Source organism: Oreochromis aureus, linkage group 20, assembly GCF_013358895.1.
Source record: "Oreochromis aureus strain Israel breed Guangdong linkage group 20, ZZ_aureus, whole genome shotgun sequence".
NCBI classification, from domain to species: Eukaryota; Metazoa; Chordata; class Actinopteri; order Cichliformes; family Cichlidae; genus Oreochromis; species Oreochromis aureus.
Genome location: NC_052961.1, coordinates 21,736,735 through 21,756,932, shown reverse-complemented (window position 1 = coordinate 21,756,932; position 20,198 = coordinate 21,736,735). Strand labels below are relative to the sequence as shown.

At 41.0% G+C, this 20,198-nt stretch overlaps 2 protein-coding genes across 4 annotated transcripts in view; both read right to left on the bottom strand.

The window, feature by feature from the left end:
* The window catches only part of rerea (arginine-glutamic acid dipeptide (RE) repeats a), a 126,900-nt gene extending 126,398 nt beyond the window's left edge, over positions 1-502 (bottom strand). For both annotated transcript variants that reach the window (XM_031726387.2, XM_031726388.2), the window contains exon 1: positions 229-502. The gene's annotated coding sequence lies outside the window, so the exon portion shown is untranslated. The remainder of the gene's footprint in view (positions 1-228) is intronic.
* A 3,334-nt stretch (positions 503-3,836) lies between these two features.
* Positions 3,837-12,610, bottom strand: eno1a (enolase 1a, (alpha)). 2 transcript variants are annotated; one of them, XM_031726392.2, is made up of 12 exons: positions 12,458-12,610; positions 10,334-10,428; positions 7,776-7,871; positions 7,558-7,616; positions 6,779-6,848; positions 6,325-6,458; positions 5,956-6,178; positions 5,386-5,583; positions 4,807-5,008; positions 4,618-4,726; positions 4,459-4,517; positions 3,837-4,368 (listed from the first exon to the last, which is right to left on the bottom strand). In XM_031726392.2, exons 2-12 carry the CDS (start codon positions 10,416-10,418, stop codon positions 4,305-4,307), a joined length of 1,299 nt encoding a protein of 432 aa, XP_031582252.1. In that variant the 5' UTR covers positions 10,419-10,428; positions 12,458-12,610; the 3' UTR covers positions 3,837-4,304. The 2 variants fall into 2 exon arrangements, with proteins under 2 accessions (XP_031582252.1, XP_031582251.1); XM_031726391.2 differs by lacking the exon at positions 7,558-7,616 and adding an exon at positions 7,218-7,276 and having other exon boundaries at positions 12,458-12,609.
* Between the last annotated feature and the right edge of the window lie 7,588 nt (positions 12,611-20,198).

Here is a 20,198-nt window from a genome sequence, read left to right as displayed (position 1 = left end):
TTAGTTCATAGTAACCAGCAACACCAACAGCAAGGGGCAACCAAGTCTATCAGCTAACTAGCTAGCTAATGCTAATAGGCAAATTAGCCAAATAGCTAACAAGCAATGATGTACGTTAACAGTCCAACGTTTACATACTCTTCCGTTAATATGTGTCATTTCTCCCTCGTTTGCTGTTGAACGTCAAATGCAAAAAAAAGACTGCTGATTGCAGCTCACAGGACTTACCTTAAAGAGCTTGATCTACAACATCTGTGATTTGTTTGATGAGAGACTGCAACAACAAACAATAGCAGCAGCAGCAGCAGCAACAGCAGCAGGGGCAATTAGCCAACGTTAGTTAGCCAAGTGTCGCCACTACAGAGTGTAGTACAACAGCTGCAGTGCCACCTGTATATCGTTTGTTATGTAGCTATAACCGAGAGAACCACGTTTGGTATAACGCTGTCATAAATGATGGACTTCAGAATAAAGAGGGAGTAATCGTTGCCGGGATGCTCAGACTAGTGTATGTGAGAGGCACTCAGCATGACAGCATCCTTCTTCATCTTGGGGTGAGAACAGTTGGGGGGTTCTCAAAGTTCAACCGGTAAAATATCGTCACCCACTGGCCAAAACTGGGAACATCCAGCGACACTGGGAATCCTCTGGGTGTCTATTCTGTACCAACTCTTGGTCCATCTTCATTCTTTAGCTCAGAAAAATATAATAGAATTCAAATTGGGAAAAATTAATTTCGGGTAAAATAATTGAAGTTTTACATTATAAAGCATATTGTAAATAAAAACAGAAATGGAAGACTAAAATTTGGCAGTAACTATATCAGTACAAAATGCTGACAGACCACTTATTTGCATATACTTTTTGCTTGAACTGATAAACAGCTTGATACCATGCTGCATAAGAATCAAATATAATATATATAATAATGACTTTTTTGTGTAGTGTATAGATATAAACCTAGTGTACATACACAAATTAAAATAAAATAGAATAGAAAATAGAATATTATGTTTGTCTGTCACTGTTATAGTTTTTTTAATCATCTCAATCATCTTTAAACAGCAATAATAAGGTTTCAAAATAGAATAGAATAGTACAAAATGTTCTGGATACTGGAAAATACAGTACTTTTATGTTTCGCTATTGCCAGTGAAATTGTGAAACAATAAGAAAGTATACAAAGTAACTATATACTTTCATAGAACGGTTGCATTAGATTCTGTTTTTATTATTGCAAGGGAAAACTGTGGAATAATAACAAAATTCAATAGCAGCAATATGGAAAAAACTATAAAACTGCTTAAGAATAGAATAGAATAGAAAGATTTCTATTTTGTTATTACAAAGGAAATTGTGAAATAAATAAAAGAGTAACTAGAGATATTCATAGAATAGCATCACTAGAAGAAGTTTTTATTACAATTATAGAATAGAATAGAATAGAATAGAATAGAATAGAATAGAATAGAATAGAATAGGATAGCTCTTTATTCACTTTAATCATAACAGAGTAACTATATACATTTATAGAATATCTGTAATAGGAGAAGTTTTTACTAGAATTGTTTTATTATTATTAGAGTAGAGTACAGTAGAATGCAGCTTGATATATATGATATATGATAAGGACTGTGGAATAATAGTCAATGTAATACATTATGTGGAATAGAATAGAATAGAATACCACTTTAAGTCCTTTTCATAAGGGCTGAGAAATATAGAGTAGAGTAGAGTAGAGTGTGTGTAATGGGGAATAAATATAGATAAAGATATAGATAAATAAATTATATAAACAGAAAAGAATGCAATAGAATAGAATAGAATAGAATAGAATACTGTTTTTGATACTGGAATGCACAGTAACAGATTTATATTTTGCTATTAACAGTGAAACTGTGGATTACAAAACAAGAGAACAGAAGAGAATAGAATACCTCTTTCAACACTTCAATATACAGAAAGAGCTGTGGAACAATAACAAATAACATAAGACAATAATAACAATAATAAGAGGTTTTTATTATTATTTTTTTTTTGCATAGAATAGAATAGAATAACATACTGCTGTTGACACTTTAATAAGCAGTAGAGGCTATGAAACAGTAGAGTAGAACGCATCTTGTAATACTTGAATTGACGGTGAGAACTATGGAATACAATAGAATAGAATATATTGTTAGACCCTATAACATACAGTAAGGACTTTAGAATAATAGCAGATAAACTATATAGAATAGCTGCACTAGGAGAATTTTTTTTATCATTATGTATTAGATTGGACTAGAATAGATTAGACTAGACTAGACTAGACTAGAATAGAATAGAATAGAATAGAATAGAAGATGTGATCAAATGCAACACTAATTCTAGAGTACATTAAAGATAATAAAGACACATATAACTCTTCAAGTGAGATGATCACAAAATTAACACAGTTTAATCCCATATAATTGCCTCCACTGGGTTGCTGACAACTACACACATGCACATTATGTATTTGGAGAATTGAAATTATTTATTTAGTTTCATTTAATTAATGTCAGGTAGAGTTAACAGTTATCCGTCTTATGCATTTAATGCTCATTAGTTTTACTGTTAAGTTCAGCTACATCTGAAGCCACCTGTTTGTTTATTTTTTCTTAGAACAAATACGAGTTTTGCTTTTGGAATATAAAACAGTTTTTCTTTCCTAAATAAATGTGATGCTACAAAACTTTAATTTATTAGGGGTTATTGTCTTTTGAATGAAAATTGCTAAGTTGATTTATTTTGAAATTGGAATTAACACTGAGCCATTTTGTTTAATTGGCTTTACACTGTTTAATTTTTCAACTTTTCATGTGCTCACGTTTGAATTTAATTGAGTACCAAGAGTCTACTGTTTGGGATAATAGTGATAATATGTATATACAATATAAACATATCCAAAACATGCCCAGAAGTTTTGAGGAAGTCCAACAAAACCAACTTTCAGAATTTATTTATGATGAAGCGATAACATTTAAGTGTACCTCGCCCTTGCTTTCCCTCTTTACCCACACCAGCTCCTATTTTTAAAAAAAAGCAAAGTCAGGAAAGTGCACCTTTTCATCTGAACACTAGAGGGAGTAGGTCTAAAGGAAAACATATTGGGTAAAATTCACGCTGTAATATCGCTTTACAGTCACCCACATTTACTTTCTTAGAGGATTAACTTTGTGTGAAAAACATTTATTTTAGGTTAAGTGTGAGAATGATTAAACTTACGCAATTCTTGCCAAGTGTTTCAGCTGACAGAGTCTGTAATGTGTGATAGGTAGCGTCTTTGTACCAGTGATTTGTAATACATCTCCTTGGTGACACCTAAACAATGGAAGCAGGTTCAGAAAGGGCTCACACAAAGTAAATTGGTGTGGCACGAACCCAGCTGGCAATCCCCTGCGGTACCATACCCCTGGTGAATAGAGTCTCATTTATCTTGGCAAGGCTCAGTAGAGAAAGAGGCCGCTTCGAGCTTCTGGATTCTTTTACCCAGGGGCCAACAAATGGTGCCCCACAGCTCTGGGCTCATATTTCGGCTTCTTGGTGGCTTTCAGATTACGTCACACACTCCACATACGTAGCAGCAGTTATGGAGCACAAGGCCGTTTACTGTAGATACTCTGACTTTCTTTCAAGGAAAGTTATGAATTATTAATGCTACAGTGACCATCATTATGAGATGAAGTAAAAAAAAAAAAAGTGGCAACAATTTCACAACTCTTTCAGGGAGCTTTTCTTGTCATTGTGCATTTAGTGAGTGTTAATAATTTCATAATAAAGCATTTAAGTGAAAAAAAATTAAAACTTCAGAATAACCTTTCAAACTATATTATTTATTACACGTTTCTGCAGACTTGTACATCAACACGAGACCTCATCAGATGCGATACATTGCACATACAATAGTCTTATCAATGCTTAGAGCAGAGCCTCACTAATGTTGCAGTAGCTCAGATACTCAGAGGACCAATTTCACTACAACTCACGAAAAGCTGAACAAAAATCTCTCACACAGTTACACGGACAAAAACACAAGGACCAACACTATTCAGGAACTAAAGCAGAGACTGAAGATGAGCTGAACAACTGTGACTGTACTAGGACGTGCTGTCCCCTCTCTACGCCACAGACCACAGACCACAGACTTGGACCTTAGATGTTAGCGGTGTTTCTCTCCATCTTCTCTTTAACAGGGTAGGCAACCTAGAGTGGCGTATACTGTATGTGTGAGGATTATATATGAGCAATGAACACACAGAGGCCCAAGGAGGAAGACCAGCTCAGATGGGGTGTCTGAAGTTCTGGCCAGCAAAACGGGCCTTGTCGCCAAGCTCCTCTTCAATCCTAAAAGACAGTGATCATGGTAGGTTAAAGTGGACTTCCATGTAACTTAAAACAACAACGGTAATGTGCATGTTTTTAGAAGGGACTCACCTGAGGAGCTGGTTGTACTTGGCCAGACGCTCAGATCGGCAAGGTGCACCTGTCTTGATCTGGGAAGGAATAAAGACACATAAGAGCAAGTCTGTAACATGCAAGCAACTACCTGACTGAGTGTAAAGTCAGCTTTAAAATGACAAGATATAGTTTTACCTGTCCAGTGCAGAGACCAACCACAAGGTCAGCGATGAAGGTGTCCTCTGTCTCTCCAGAGCGGTGGCTGACCATCACACCCCAGCCATTGCTCTGGGCCATCTTGCAGCTAAAAGAGAAGACCCAATAAGCCAGCTAATACTTTTATGTAAATGAGTGGGATTGTGTTGCAGTGCTGTGGACACTCACGCCTGCAGAGACTCTGTGACGGAGCCAATCTGGTTGACTTTAAGAAGCAGGCAGTTGCAGGCTTTGTCAGACACAGCCTTGGAGATGCGTTTGGGGTTGGTAACGGTGAGATCGTCACCCACAACCTGGATGCTGGTACTGGCTGTGAATTTGGTCCATGCCTCCCAGTCATCCTGGTCAAAAGGGTCCTCAATGGACACCACTGTTAGGATAGGAATTCATGATTCAGTCAATAAAAGGCTAATCTGGTGTTTTGTTTTGTTTTATTTTTTTAAATACAGAAACCTAAGACCTTAAATTGGTTATTCTCTTTGTTGGCCACTTGGTGGCAGCAGAAACAAGTTTGTAACTGCTCCACTTTTGACAACAGTGTACAATGAATTTTGCAGATGCATGACATGTATGATTCTCTGTATAGACATGTAGAGCATATCTGTATAGACTGTACATCATTCATGTGCAACAACTATGCATAGAGTTGCAACAGGGCATCTATGATTTGATGGGGATTCAAATGTCATGGAGCAGTACTCACTGAATTAAAAAACAACAACAACAAAGTATTTATTTAAAACTCACCTGGGTAATCTTTGACGAAGCTCCTGTAGAGATCAGCCAGCTTGTCGGGGGAAATGTAGCGGTTAGGGTCATCGGGAGACTTGAAGTCCAGATCATACTTGCCGTCCTTGTAGAACTCAGAAGCAGCTACATCCATGCCAATGACGATCTTATCGGAGTAGCCGGCCTTAGCGATGGCATGCTTCAGCAGCTCCAGAGCTGATAAAAACAACATACAGGAAAAGTGTGACTGTATTTGTTGACAATTAAATCAAAGTTATCATTCTGAAAAATGAGTCACCACTGAAAGCTCTGCACCACTAGGACAGCTGCCATATCAGCACATTGACCTGACACTGGAGGCTCAGGCTAGCAGTACTGAGTTGAGACCTTAATTTAGAAACCGTATGTCAGCTTCAGCAGTGACATAAGTGAAGATACTTTCCTGGAAGCTCTAAGAATTCAATGCTTTCAAGACACGCCCTTTAGGACTATTCAAGGCGTACAATAATAACTTCTGGTTCTAAATGTTTGCAAAGATAACAAGTCACTCTGTGTGAAACGGCTGATATAGGTGATTATTTCTCTCACCTTCTTTGTTCTCAAGGATGTTGGGGGCGAAACCACCCTCATCTCCTACATTGGTGGCATCCTTTCCGTACTTCTCCTTGATGACATTCTTCAGGTTGTGGTAGACCTCAGCACCAATACGCATGGCCTCCTTGAAGCTGCTAGCACCAACGGGCAGGATCATGAACTCCTGCATGGCCAGCTTGTTGCCTGCATGGGAGCCACCATTGATGACATTGAAAGCCTGAAAGGAAGCAGAGAGGACTAGCTTTTAGCCTAATGCAATCATGGATGAATACAATGACCCTTTGAATTAGATTTTAATGGTCTATGAGGTCTATTGATCAATAAAGTGTAAAAAGCCTTGGATAATTGTGCTATGACGCTCACAGGAACTGGGAGAATGACTTCAGGATTGCCAGCCAGGTCAGCAATGTGGCGGTAGAGGGGAACGCCCTTCTCTGCAGCACCAGCCTTGCACACAGCCAGGGAGACGCCCAGGATGGCATTAGCACCAAACTTAGCTGCAGGATAGTAAACATAAATAATTCACAATATAATACATACTGTCAAGACACAGCTTGTGAAATTCTCCATTGTTTGCGGAGAGCACTTTTGGATTTTTGAGGTTTAGACACCGTTTAATTAAAATCTCCAAACACTATATGCAATTCCATACTGAAAACTTTCAGGAGGAGGTTACAAACAAATAACCATCACTGGAGCAGAAATACTGTTTAAAAATGGTCCTATTCACTGGCCAGTATTTACCAAAAATATCTTTAAATATTTTTATTTATACATGTGTCCTCACAAAATATTGTAAAGTACACTAGTATCTTACACTTGTTTTCAGTGCCATCCATGTCCAGCATCAGCTTGTCGATCTTCTCCTGCTCCAGAACGTTCACATCCTGGATTAAACACAACATGACAGGTTTAGGTGGACTGGGTGGGGAAAGAGGCTGAACTTTAACTGGTTTATTTCTAAATCAATGGTTCATTAGATCACACTACAAAGATGTTAGAGTAATCAAACCATGTCAGTTATTTTACTGTAGTGCTGCTAGTATAGACGGGTTTATAGATGCTTCGGGTATATCATGTGGTTAATGTAAAATTCAGTCACAACAAACTGTTCAGTCCATACAGTTATGCATTTTCCATTTACTGCTACCAATAACACACTTGTGTTTGCATTTACCGCTGCATTTCTAACTTCTTAACACAATTCATTTGACACTAGCACACAGTTATATTAGTCAAACAATAAATGGTCCTACCTTGCTAACCAGTGCAGGTGCAATAGTTTTATTGATATGGTCAACTGCTTTTGAGACACCTGCAAGGAACAAGCAGACCATGACTGACTCAGACAGAAGAAGACCATGCAGAGTAGGCGAGACAGATGACCACAGAGCATCCAATTTTATGAGACAGTGTGTGAGCAATCAGTGGTAAAATATAATTTACCGAGTGATTATTTTGCTCTTTTATTTTTTCCTTTATTCTTAGATCTGTGATCATCTGTTTGTGCCCGACAAGGTTAGTTTCCAAAGCCAAACTCATTTTTCATGCTGCTGTGCACGGCAGAGTCACTCTGTTACTCCACACTTTATTTACCTGGTTACATAATGCAGGGGCCAAAAAATCATTTATATATTTAACTGCTCTTTTGACTCCTAACAGGAGGGAGAGAGATGTAGGAATCAGAAATGAAGCAGTAAAAGATGAGGAGAGAGAGCAGAATGTAGAGAGGAAATGGCACATAAGATTGTAAAAAGGTGCAGAAGAAACCAGCAAATACGAAGGGGGGGGGGGGTTCGATAGAGATGTCTTACCTTTGCCCATGTAGCGTGTTTTATCATTGTCACGGAGCTCCAGAGCCTCATAGATGCCTGTGGAGGCACCGCTGGGAACTGCAGCCCTGAAGAGACCTTGGAGACACAGAGGACATTTCACATTTCTTACTTCGAAGTGCTATTTCACGTCACAGAATATCAACAAAAGATTGCCTGGACTTTGACATATGTTGAAATCTGATTTCACCATCTAAGAGATTACCATTATACCACACTTCCTGACTTTGGGTCTGTGCTTTCTACATGCTGTATTCACAAAGAGGAACATGTTTGTTAGGACAACGAGTGCAGAGGAGGAGCTACTTGGTACACAACGGACAGCAGTGAGTATCAGCTAAAGGTGTCCCCTGCTCCAAAATGAAATAAACCATGTTAGGAGGAAGTTGTAACGGCTGTGCTGAAAAATCTGTGATGTAACAGGCGAAGCCAGATGGCCAACTGAGCATGTGCAGTGCATCTGTGGGATGACAGCAAGCCACACCCATATATAAGAGGATAGCCATTTCGGATTCACCCAAGTGAATGGAAATTGGAGCCGAGCAAAAAATCTATTCAGCTTGCTCAGTGAAGCGGCAATGATGGTGTGAGTCTGAGGGGATTTAGGGCTTAGCACAAGAGGACACAGCCACTGTCAAGGCAGTGAGTTCAGGCTTAACGAATCATCTGCATCAAGACATCACCTGGATGCTTTTGGGGAATGCTGCCAAATATCCAGGTCACATTATTAACAGCTTTCTGGCTGAACACAATAAAAAGAAGAGCCTTAGAGAAAAGCAATGAATCGGCAAATCTTCAAGTACCTACAGTAAAAGTGAATACTTTTTTTTGTGCCAACAGCCCATCACGCAGATGGCATGATGGGAAACAAGCATAGTGGGTTATCTAATATGACTGTGAAGCTGGTTACATAATAGTGCAAAAACACATCTCAGTTACTATGACCGACATACTCTGGGTGCAGCATGCTCGCTTTGGTCTGTGCAGTTAATGATGCCAAAACAAGTCTGGTGGACTTACAAGGGCCCGAGAAGAATAAGGGTGCTATTTACAGTAAACTGGAGCACGTAGCAACCATCCAAAACTAATGAAGAGACGGAAGGGCAGCAGAAGAGGGCAGACAATCTATTCAAACCAGTGCATTCAAGGCAGCGTAGCCGGCTTCACACATTTCCGTGTCAATGACCATTCAGGTTGCTTCGTTAAAATTCTCAGGACATTTCACTGGGTTGAGCTGTTCCTTTATTTGAGCTCTTATAACAGAAGAGCTTGCCAAAAAAAACTTCAAACACAGCCAGGCCATTTAGTTAATTGAAAAAAATTGATCTCAACCTCCAGCATACGTGTGGAACAGTGCAGTGTTTGGATGCTTTATGGTCAACAGCTTCATTATCTTAACTGGTATACAATAAGGAGGGGGACGTGAACTGTAGACTTAATTTCCCTGACACCTTTACTTTGCATAAAATGAAGATTCAACACAACTCGCTGGTTTGCCAGAAGCACCTACTGTATGAGCTACATCTGCTCCCAAACAGGAACCATTACAGTAACAGAGCGCGGCAGAGGCAGTGTGACATTACAGGAGCTATTTTCACACATCCATCATCTGATCTGATCCAGCGAGGGCCACTCTGAAGCCGGCAACAGTGTAGGTTACCAAGTTGCTGGTCTGACTGCCTAAATACACACGTTAGCAGACAATGATTTCATGTGCAGGTTATACACAATTTCAAATTACCTGTTAAACACATGCATTTGAAAGTGGGTTTATGAGTCCCCCTTTTACGTCACCAGACTTCCTGATAGGATTACTCATAAAATGTGGTCTATCAAGAGGCTACAAAGCCGGCCTAGACTGTGAGGCCCTCTCCACCATGCTTTAAAGCCGGAATAAGGATTTTGTATTGGGTGTTCATCGTTCTTTAACTCCTAACATGACATTTTTGCCCAAAAGTTCAACTGCTGTCTTATGTGCCAACAGAACATTGTGCCAGAAGGGTTGTGAAACATGCAGGTATGCGTTTGCAATTGTCAGATGTGGTAAAGTTTTTTTTTCTTATTTAGTGTTTTTCCTAAAGTTGACACATGAACAAAGATTTTAGCAGGTTGTAGAGATTTTTATCTTCCACTTGTGTTTTTACCAATTCTTCTTGAGAAGAGCAGACTTTGTCAGTACAGATTTTGTACGCCTTTATTCATAAGGTGGGGGCACCACTACAAGCCCCACTCAGACTCCTTTCCTTACTTGGAACAGTTGTTAGGAAAAAGTTTTGCTTACTTTTTCCAGCATAGCCTATGAGTCAGTACTCACACTATAATATAGACATGACAAGTGCAGCTGTTTGCATGTGGTTCACAGCCAAAGGCTTCACAACATCTTGCATTTAACTGTAGATGCACTTAGGTTGTGAGCCGTGCCACCACTGACTAGAAGATCAGGTTTTACAAGCTGCAAGGTATAAAAGACCTTTCTGTTCTTAAGCCTTTAATTCATATAAAAGGAGTCCAAGAAAGCATGTAGGTTATCCATACAGTACCTTTCTTAGTGTAAAGATCAACTTCCACAGTGGGGTTGCCACGGGAGTCAAAAATCTCACGAGCGTGGATCTTCAGGATAGACATGATTCTGGATCTGCAGAAGAAACAAATGTAAGAGGAATGGACTCCTTCACGGGCCCCTCAGAGTTTCTACTTACGAATTAAAGCTTTGAGTATAGAGGTGGCAATAAACTTGGGATACACAGCGACACACTCACAATAACAAGTAAATAATCTGAAGATGGATTTCAGAGAAAACAGCAATAAATCATCTCGATGGTTCTCTAATTAAGTATATTTGGCTGTGCCGACCACCTAAACTGATGTGTGCTGGCTACGAGGGCAGAGGTAATAGCAGACAGGCGTGGCTACTGCAGTAGAGGAAAATCTGTGTAGGTTCATTTAGTTTACTTATTACATCAGACTATAAAACAGCATTGCAAAATGTGTGCAAAAAAAAAAAAAATCCCTGTACGTGACAATAAGAGAGTGACCTAGCAGAAAACCTATTTGACTTCTTTTTGTTTCTTTTGTTTTCGCTGCAATGATATTACAGGCACGAGATGTGGTCTAATCTCATGGAGCCTTTCATTATCTCGTGAAATTTCAGGAGCAGAGGTCAGAGAAGGTTTTAAGCGAGACTGTTTGCCCATGATGCCTGCAGCACTATTGATTTACATTGGTTTTATCCAACGTGCCCCAATTCCAGTTATTGCCTTGCACATCTGCACATACTGAGTGCCTGAATGAACTCCCGAGTTCAGCCTGGAAAGCTGTGTCAGACTGCAGAAACAATGGAAAATCCTCTGTCCCCAGAGATCTGTGTGGAAATGGTGGTGACAGTGATGAAGCACAATTGCATGCGCCTACAAAAAATCTTTAGGTAAATAAAAACATTTAAATAACTTCTGGGGTTCTTTTGACTACCCAAATTAAAGATTTATGTCATTTTAAATAGGCATGTTTCTGGTAAGATTTCCTGTGTTTTACCAGCATGTTAGTTTTTTTTCTTCAAAGGTTAATATTTCTCAAGTTACACAAAATGCTATCAACTGGATAATCCATCAATTATCATCCATCCTCATGCAGGCTAAATACCCTTTGGGTTCTTGACAGATAGTCATATAGAAAGTATATTTGAGATGACTTCATACATTTTAGCCTTGTTGGAGCATATAACTAATCATCATATTTGTAGCTACCAAAAATTCTGCAATATAATAAGCAGTGAATGCCACGTTAATAGCTAATATTTGTTAATCTTGTTGTTTTTTGGTGCACGGTCATTGCAAACTCCGGGAGCGAACAGGTAAGCTGAGAGTATAATGGCACCTGGAGACAAATGAATAATTAAGGATTGAAACTTGATGTGTGTTGCAAACCTGTGCAACAAAGTGACGAGAAGTCATTACTGGTTATTCAAATAGGAAAAAAAACTTTTAAAGCTGCATCAGTAATCTTATAACCTACTGAGTGAGTGATTCATAAAAATACTACGAGGCTACAGAAATGACTCAAATTGTCTTGAAGGGGAAAAAGGAGACATTAAAGGTTGTCTAATCCTGCTACACACGGTAATTTTCCTTTACCCGGTGGACACACCTCCAGTCTGCTGCAAGCAACTGGTAGCTTACTCACAGCCTCAGCCAGCGTGGAGTGCTTGAAGTGGCGCACGTTTGAGGTTAGGAGGCAAAAACACCCCTAAAAGTGATTCTTTAATGACAAACTGCAAACAGGCTGCAGGAAGCAGGGCTTGCAACATGACGCCCTGTTCCCCCACACACTGCAGCTCTAAATGGACAGACATCTCGCCAGCTGACGGCAGTGGTTTAAAAATAGACAGTGGGCTACAAACTGCTCCAGCCTGTGAGCCACAGAGCCATCAATGGGAGGTTTAATGAGTGGGCATATAAATGAGAAATAAGCGCCCGAAGTGTAAGCTAACACAAGGACAAGACTTCGAGGATGTCAAGGATGAAGAGCACTCTTTAGACTATGATATGAAAACTAAAAAACTTTATATTAATATACGCTGTCATTAGAATAGACCCTTTAAATCATAAACATCATTATAATGGCTTAAAAGTAGGAATAAAAAGGCAAAAAAGATTGAAATGAGTTACCTTTCCGGCCTGTGTGCAAGGACGAAGCTGTCTCTCTCTGGTGCGGGCAGGCAGAGAAGGCGCTCGTGACGCTTCGGGTTGGATGATAAGCGAGCGGAATCAGGAAGAAACTGAGAAAAGGCGCAACGCCATTGGCTGGAGCTCACTCACGAGGGCAGACGGTTGCGAGAGGCGACGCACGTTCACCACCGTCAGGAGGCAGACCTTGAAAATGAAGAGGAAGAGGATGCGGATTTGTTTTAAAACCTCAGCATCACCTTAATAAAGTCAGCATGTAGACAGTCAACGATAAAGTGTGCTTTTCTAATAGAGATGTCTGTTGGGAAATTTATTTTTCATTTGATAATTTTTTTATTGGTTGCGAGGATGAAAGAGTCGGTTGCAATGCGGAAAGATGACGCAGAGATGAGTACGTGCAGAAAAGCAGGCAGGGATCTCCGGTGCGGTGTTTCGCTGCTGGACACGTCACTTGCGGTCACATTTCCTGGCAACGACTTTTTCCCCTTCCCACAAGAATTTCATAAATGAATGGCAAATTAGGGGCGCATGCATTTTATACAAGACCCAGCACTCGTGCGGGTTACAGAGACTGCAGCAGGCACCTCAGAAATGGTAATTCACCATCAGGGCTGAAAGTCTTCTCGCTTACCTATAAAGACATTTTTGTGATTTTATTAGTCCTGGCACTGAGTTAGAAGGTGTAAACTTGGATATCCACAGTATACATTTAAAAAATTGGCTGCACTGGTTATCATTATCAAGACTGCAGTAATGAATCACGGCATGAATGAGTGAGTACCGGGTTTCCCCCACACGTCTGTGCTGTGACTCCTCGTCATTTCACGACGTGGGTTCATGCAGCTGCGCAGTGAAGGGAGTGCAGCATCCATGACAGACCAGAGCGACAGTAGCGTGATGGTGAGCCTGCTGCAGTGACCTTGAGACGGTCAGTGTGGCACTCATTTAAGTGCAACTGCGCCATCTGCTGCTCAGATGCTGAACAGCAGATATTTCCAGTTGTGAATGACATTTATTAACGTCAGATGGGAGGAAATTGTATCCAAGAAGACTTCAAATTTTAAAATAAAAAAGTCTTAAGACAGCATTTATTAAAAAAAACAAACATTGCACTTCCAAGCAGCCAGTAATTTTTTTTTAAAGAAGTCTTGAGCAGTAATTTTCCAGTCTTTCGGAAGGCATTTTTTCCCCCTTTTGACATTGGTTGCGTTTTTTTCTTACTCATTTTCAGACCATCTCTTGTACCTTATCATTTCAGATTAGAATTGTTTTTTGTTTTTTTGCTTTTTTTGTTTGTTTGCTAAGCCACTTAACACTTACCCATGAGTCATTCAAGAATAAAAAGGTACCTAACCTATGTTGCTCACCTCACTTATCCAGTACTGTTTATATACACACACCTTAGCTAGGAAACAATTTTAGATTGTATCTTTAGGCACCCTGTTACTAGCAGCCTGTCACAAGAAAACACCATCCCTCCATGCATGGGAGCTGAAGCCCAAAACATAATGTGTTTTCATTTCTTCCGTCGAATCTATAAAAAATGCCCAAGATAACGCAGTTGGGAGAAGTGGCTAGAAGTGGCTAACACTTCTTCTAACAAATAAGTGTTAGAAGAAAAAAAACAAAAAAGTGTTAGCCAAAAAAACATAGCATTGCATACTGTGAACAACATCTGAGAGTCATGTCATCAAGAACTTAGAAGAAATCCAGCAAAGGCTTGACACAGGACCTGAGGGATTCATCTGACCCTTCAACTGATCCATCTACTGTTCACTGAAGCCTCATCAGAAATGGTCTCAGTGAAGAAGCCGTTCTTATGGAAGTCAAGCAGGGCTGAAGTATGCCAAATTACACAAGAACTGTGTTAAAATCAGTAGCAAAATGTCTTATAGTGAGATGAATCAAATCTGTCCTCAATATATACCAAGAAAGTTAGGAGAGAGGTACAGCAGTGAATGTCTGCAACCATCTGTAAAACAAGGTGGAGGCCTTGTCATGTAGTGTCAAAATTGCTAAAACTATGAACACAGAAAATGATTGCACATTTTTGAGCCACCATGCAATACAATCTGGAAAGCATTAGATTTGCAACAGCTTTATTTTTTCAGCATGAGAATGATCCCAAACACACTCTTGATGCAGTAAAAGCATACCATTATAGAAACACACAATGTAAATCTGGATTATAAGTCTGGATAGGCCTCCCCCAGAGCTGGACCGCGACATTATTGAAGCATTGTGGGATCATCTAAAGCAGCCAAAAACCAAAGAAGAGCTTTGGATGTGCTTCAAGTCTGGAGTCTGGAGAAATATTCCTGAAGACTGCTTAAAGTCACGTCTAGTCATGTCAAGTAGAGTTTTATTGTCAACCCAACAATATAGACTCAAGTATACAGTGGGATGAAATATCATCCTCCTGGATCAAAGGTGCAAACTGTAAAAATAAAAATAAAAATTCAAATATACATATATACAATTATACCGAAATAAGATAAACTAAGAATAAGTACAACAGTATTGTACTTGAATAGAAATAGAATAAGAAATAGAAAAGAGTGAGAATAAAAAAATACAAAATACACAGACAGAGTGGAACAGTGCAATACAGAGTAGTATTGGAAGTGAGAGGAGAGTGTTATGTACAGTGTTATGTAGTCCAAGAAGTGTGTAGAGAAGAGAGTCCAGTGTGGAGGAGGGCAGCATGGTGTTCAGCAGCCGGACTGCTTGGGGGGAAAAACAATTGCACAATCTCACCGACCTGCTCCTGATGGTGCAGAGTCGTCTTCCGGATGGAAGAGGAGTAAATGGTGGGAGGGGTGATGCAGGTCAGCCATGATGCTAGTGGCTTTACGAGATGTAAATATCCTGTAGACTGGGTAGAGAGCCGCCAATAATACGCTCAAACCTGTGGAGGGCTCTACAGTCAATGGGTGGCAGTTTCCATACCAAAATATGATGCAGCTGGTTAGGATGCTCTCTATGGTGCCTCTGTAGAAGGTGTTAAGGATGGGTCTGGAGAGGTGCACCTTCTTTAGTCGTCTCAGTAAGTGCAGTCGCTGGAAGAAATGAGAAGAAAGCTTGCCTAAGAGAGCTGTGTTGCATAATAAAGGTGGTCACACCAAATATTGACTTTAAAGCTCTTTAGAATTGTGTTTTTCCCTTACATATTTTATTTGTTATATGTTTGTGCATGTCTTAATAAACTGCTGCACATATTTCCATTTGACAACATGAAGAAATGATGGTGGGTCAAGACTTTTGCACAGCACTATAGGTGTTTTAGTGAAAGCTCCGGTAACAGTTCAATTATTTCTTGACAACAAGAAAAAGGTCATTAGTTTTATTCATTTATCAGAAAATGCCAAAACTGAGAAATAAGACTTCTGTATACACTCATCCCTGAGAGGATAGTTGTGGGCAGGATCATTCTTGAAAGAGTTAAAAAATGATTCAGCCATGACTTTTTTTTAAAGTCCAGAGGTGACTCATTAGTGTTTGGAAAGCCAGGTTGTGATAAATCCCCCCGGCTGAATGTTTCACTTCCTGTTTCTTTTAGCTCTTCAATTCCTCAGAACTACTCAGCGGCTACTCAGTCCATCAACTTTGCTTAAAATCAACATCAAAAACTCAAATTTTCTTCTTTAATAATGTATGGTGTATAACCTATGCAGCAGTAACAGGTATATTATTAGCATTTAGTTACAATTAAGTTATGCTAGAAAGGGTGATTTGTTATAAATTTGTAACAATTACAGCTTTTTAAAAATTTATATTTAGTCATTAGGCCACAGTTTCTCTCTTAAAGGGGGAAGATGTGATATTTTACTGTGTGAAATATGAATTGAGAGTAAGGTCTGTTTAGTTACTTCCTGCCAAGAGTCTAGCATCTCTGCCTGTTGGTGGCATCTTGCATGTATAAATCACAGAGGCTTCCTGTCCTCTCTCCTGCCATCTACCTGTGAAAGAGTGGGAGGAACTGCTATTCTCTAGAGCTGCACCTGGCTGTGAGGAAGTGTGATAAGAGAACTGATGATTTTCATCGTGTTTCTACATGCCAGTTTTAAATGTTTTCCCACGATCTAAGCCTGAGCTCTCTACACTGTGAGGCCAGTTTGCTAAAGAATGAGTGAGAAGCTAATGAAGTCTTTTGCTATTGTACTGAACCAGCTGTCTTGTACATTTCTTGTCTTTTTCTCTTTTTCTCTCTTTTTTTTAATTTTAAATTTTTTTTAAAGAAAATTTGTCTCTATTTTAGTTCCTGTGAGCTGTGTTCATCCTCTGACTCCAAGAAATCCCTAGTAAAGAGGTGACCTCTGCAGTGACATAGAATATCCAGTTCTATGAGAAGAGTGAGATCTGTGTGCACGTCAGCAGTTTAATGTCTTCCAGACACACAATTAAAACAGTGTTTGTCAAACCACAGACTTGGCTAGAACAGTGGTGTCAAACATAAGGCCCGTGGGCCAGAATCTGCCTGGCAAAGACTCCAATCCAGCCCCCTGCAGAGCTCTGGAAAATAAGAAGGAGGGCATAAACTTTTTTTTTTTAACTTGTAATTGCATTTTGATAGATTTGGAAGCTTCTCCTACTCATAAAGAGCTTCCATTATGGCCATTCATACTACACCAAAGTAATTAATTAACAGATAAATAATTAAATGACAGAAAATTTCTTGTTTTGTTTTTGTTTTTTGTTTTCTTACAGTGGGTCTACACTAAAACAACTGGATATTTTCTGCGAATTAACTGATACTTTCTCTTTTTCTGTATATTGAAACATTTATTTTTATTTTTATTTTTTACAATTTGAATCATGCTGACACATTTCTTTCTTTTACCACAGCAGCATTTATTTATCATCTAGAAAAGCTAAGAAGTGCCCTTCTTTTTCTTATATTCAAATATGTCAGGGATTAAATGTGTAGCTAAACTTCTTCACGCTGACAGAAAGAGGACTTTCACCGGTCATCGGTGTGGTCCGAGTTTGACATTCCTGGGTTAGAGGAAGGCATTGTAGAAAAGCCTGTGTTAGTGTGAACTACATTACCCAGCAGCCTCTAGGCAGTGATGGGATTCATGGGATTTCTGAGCTAGATGGTCTTAGTTCGTTCCTGGACTAACGATTGAGGAGAGAGCTGCTGGGAAGGGAAGCAAATAGCCCATCCTGTATTTGTTGGGGATGGTGTGCGTCACATAAATGTGAGTTAATGTTCCGTGCTTAAGATGTTTACCCTGCTACTTGTGTGTGTTGGTTAGTTACCTTTAGCATATGTGCTAGTTAGCGATAGCTATGACAGCCCGTTGTTTGATTGTTTTGGGCTAATCCCTGGATGTCAGCCTCTCCTTCTGACCGAGGATAGTTACTATTGCAGCACCACCCAGCATTAAACTGACGTACACCATTCTGTACAAAGTGGTCCTTCGAGCCGGATGTGCTACATCTGCATGACATGGCTGCCTCCAGAGATCAGGATGATGCACGAAGTCCCCGTCCTAGCAGGATCCATCGAATCCCTGGACATCTGGAGGACTATGAGTTGTCCTACCGTACCCGTGGGCCAAGGCTGTCACCCAATCTAACAGAGGAGGTTATGATGGCACCGTCAAACTCCCACTACACAAGGAGGCCGGATGTGGAGGAGATAAAATGGCGAAGAATGGAGGATTGTCTGATTAATATCCAGCATCAGATGCGATCTCTGCAAGTGACTGTAGCAGAGTCCCGCGACCTTAACAAACGTGTGCAGCGACTAGAGCAGCTCACCCCTCCAGTGCCAAAGGGGATATCAATGGAGGCGGAACCAATGGCTTCAGCTGTCCGCACACCAAATCCTACAGACAGGGAGCCCAAATCGATTCAGGAGGGGGAGAGAATTACAGAGCCCATCCGTGTGATGTCAGCTCCTTTAGCCCTACTCCCTGGCACTTCCACTGCACCCATTGGGCCACCCACAGAGCTCTCTATGGATAGATCAGCGTCTGCTCCGAGATTCACTTCACCATGTCCTGACTATCTTCTCAGACCGGTGCATCCCGCAACTCCTGCTCCACCTGCTGTAGCCAGCGCTGTAGCTCCACGGGCAATACAGATGTTTGGGCCTCCCGTGCCATCGCAGACACCTCAACCAGACCCTCCCTTAGTGGCTCAGCCGGCCACTATGCAACCTTCTACTGCAAAGGAGGATGTCACTCGGGGTTTCCAGCCATGGATCCCACCACTTCGCCCTCTGCATCAACAGCCTCGATATGCTTCATTCCAACCTGTGCCATCTGCACAGGAGCTTAGGCCTCAGCCAAGTAGGCCCCCAGCAGTAAACCACACGAGTTCAGAACCCAGTATGTTGGAAATGGTGATTGCATCCTCCTATGGCCTCCCTAAGCCCAAGCTCACTGTTTTCAGTTCTGGGAAGGAGAGTGACTTCACCTTACTGAAGAAAGGACTGGATAGTGTTCTTGGGCCTCACAAGCACTTGTCCGGGGATTATAAGTATCAGATCTTGCTAGATCACTTGAAGTTCCCAAGTGCATTCCAAGTGGCTAAACGCTACATCCATGTCCCAACTCCATATACTAGTGCAATGAGGGCTCTTGAGCAGAAGTACGGTCAGCCAAGACAACTGGTACAGAGTGAACTCAGCGCCATCCTGTCCACACCACACATAAAACCAGGTGACTCACAAGCCTTTGAAGCTTTTTCCCTGTCAGTTGCCAGTCTAGTGGGGATGCTTACTACGATGGACGGGGTGGCAGAGAGTGAACTCCACTGTGGATCCCACGTAGACCGATTACTCACCAAACTCCCTCTGAGTTATCGGGATAACTTTGCAGAGTACTGCCTTAACCGAGGGATCCTGCGGCCTGGATCAAATCGTACTTATACCCTCTACGATCTAGCCGAGTGGTTGGAGTGAAAGACCCAAGCAATGCAGGTCTCCCGACGGGCCACGGAGCTGTATGCCTCAGAGAAGCCCTGATTGGAGGGGAAAGTCAGTAGGCACTTGGAAACAAAACCCAAACCCAAGTTGGCCTCTGTGTATTATGGACCTGAAACCACAGCCACCAAACCACCTGCTGTGGCCCATCCCGGTCCAAAGGCTTGCAGAAGAAAAGAGAACGTTTCAAGCCTTACTGCCCTTTCTGTGAAGGGACAGAGCATTACTTGAGTGGATGTAATGAGTTCTCTCGGCTGGATGTGGCTGAGGTTGTGGACTGGATTAGAGATAAGAATAAATGTTGGAGGTGTGGCCGGAACCATTCTGCTGACAACTGCACGCTCAAGAAACCCTGCAGCACCTGTGGTGAGCAACACCTCCTTTGGCCTCGCCAAGGCTAAAGAGCAGAACCCCAGTATCCTGACCATGTGCACAGCATCCAGTGTCATCTATGTTGACCATCCCAGTCACTCTGGGAGAGTGATGTTGAAGGTGGTAAGAGTTCAACTCCACAATGGGAAAAAAAAAAAAAAATGGACACCTATGCTGTGCTGGATGACGGTTCAGAGAGAACCATAATATTGCCTGCTGCTGTGAAGTTCCTCGGCCTAGCCCCGACAGACGAGGCTCTGGCCCTCCGCACCATCAGACAAGATGTCCTACAGCTGCATGGGGGAAGCATATCATTGGAGGTGTCCACTAAAGCTAAGCCGAAGGTGAGGCATCAAATACTAAATGCATTCACAGCAGAACAACTGGCTCTGGCAGAGCAATCTTGCCCAGTGGAAA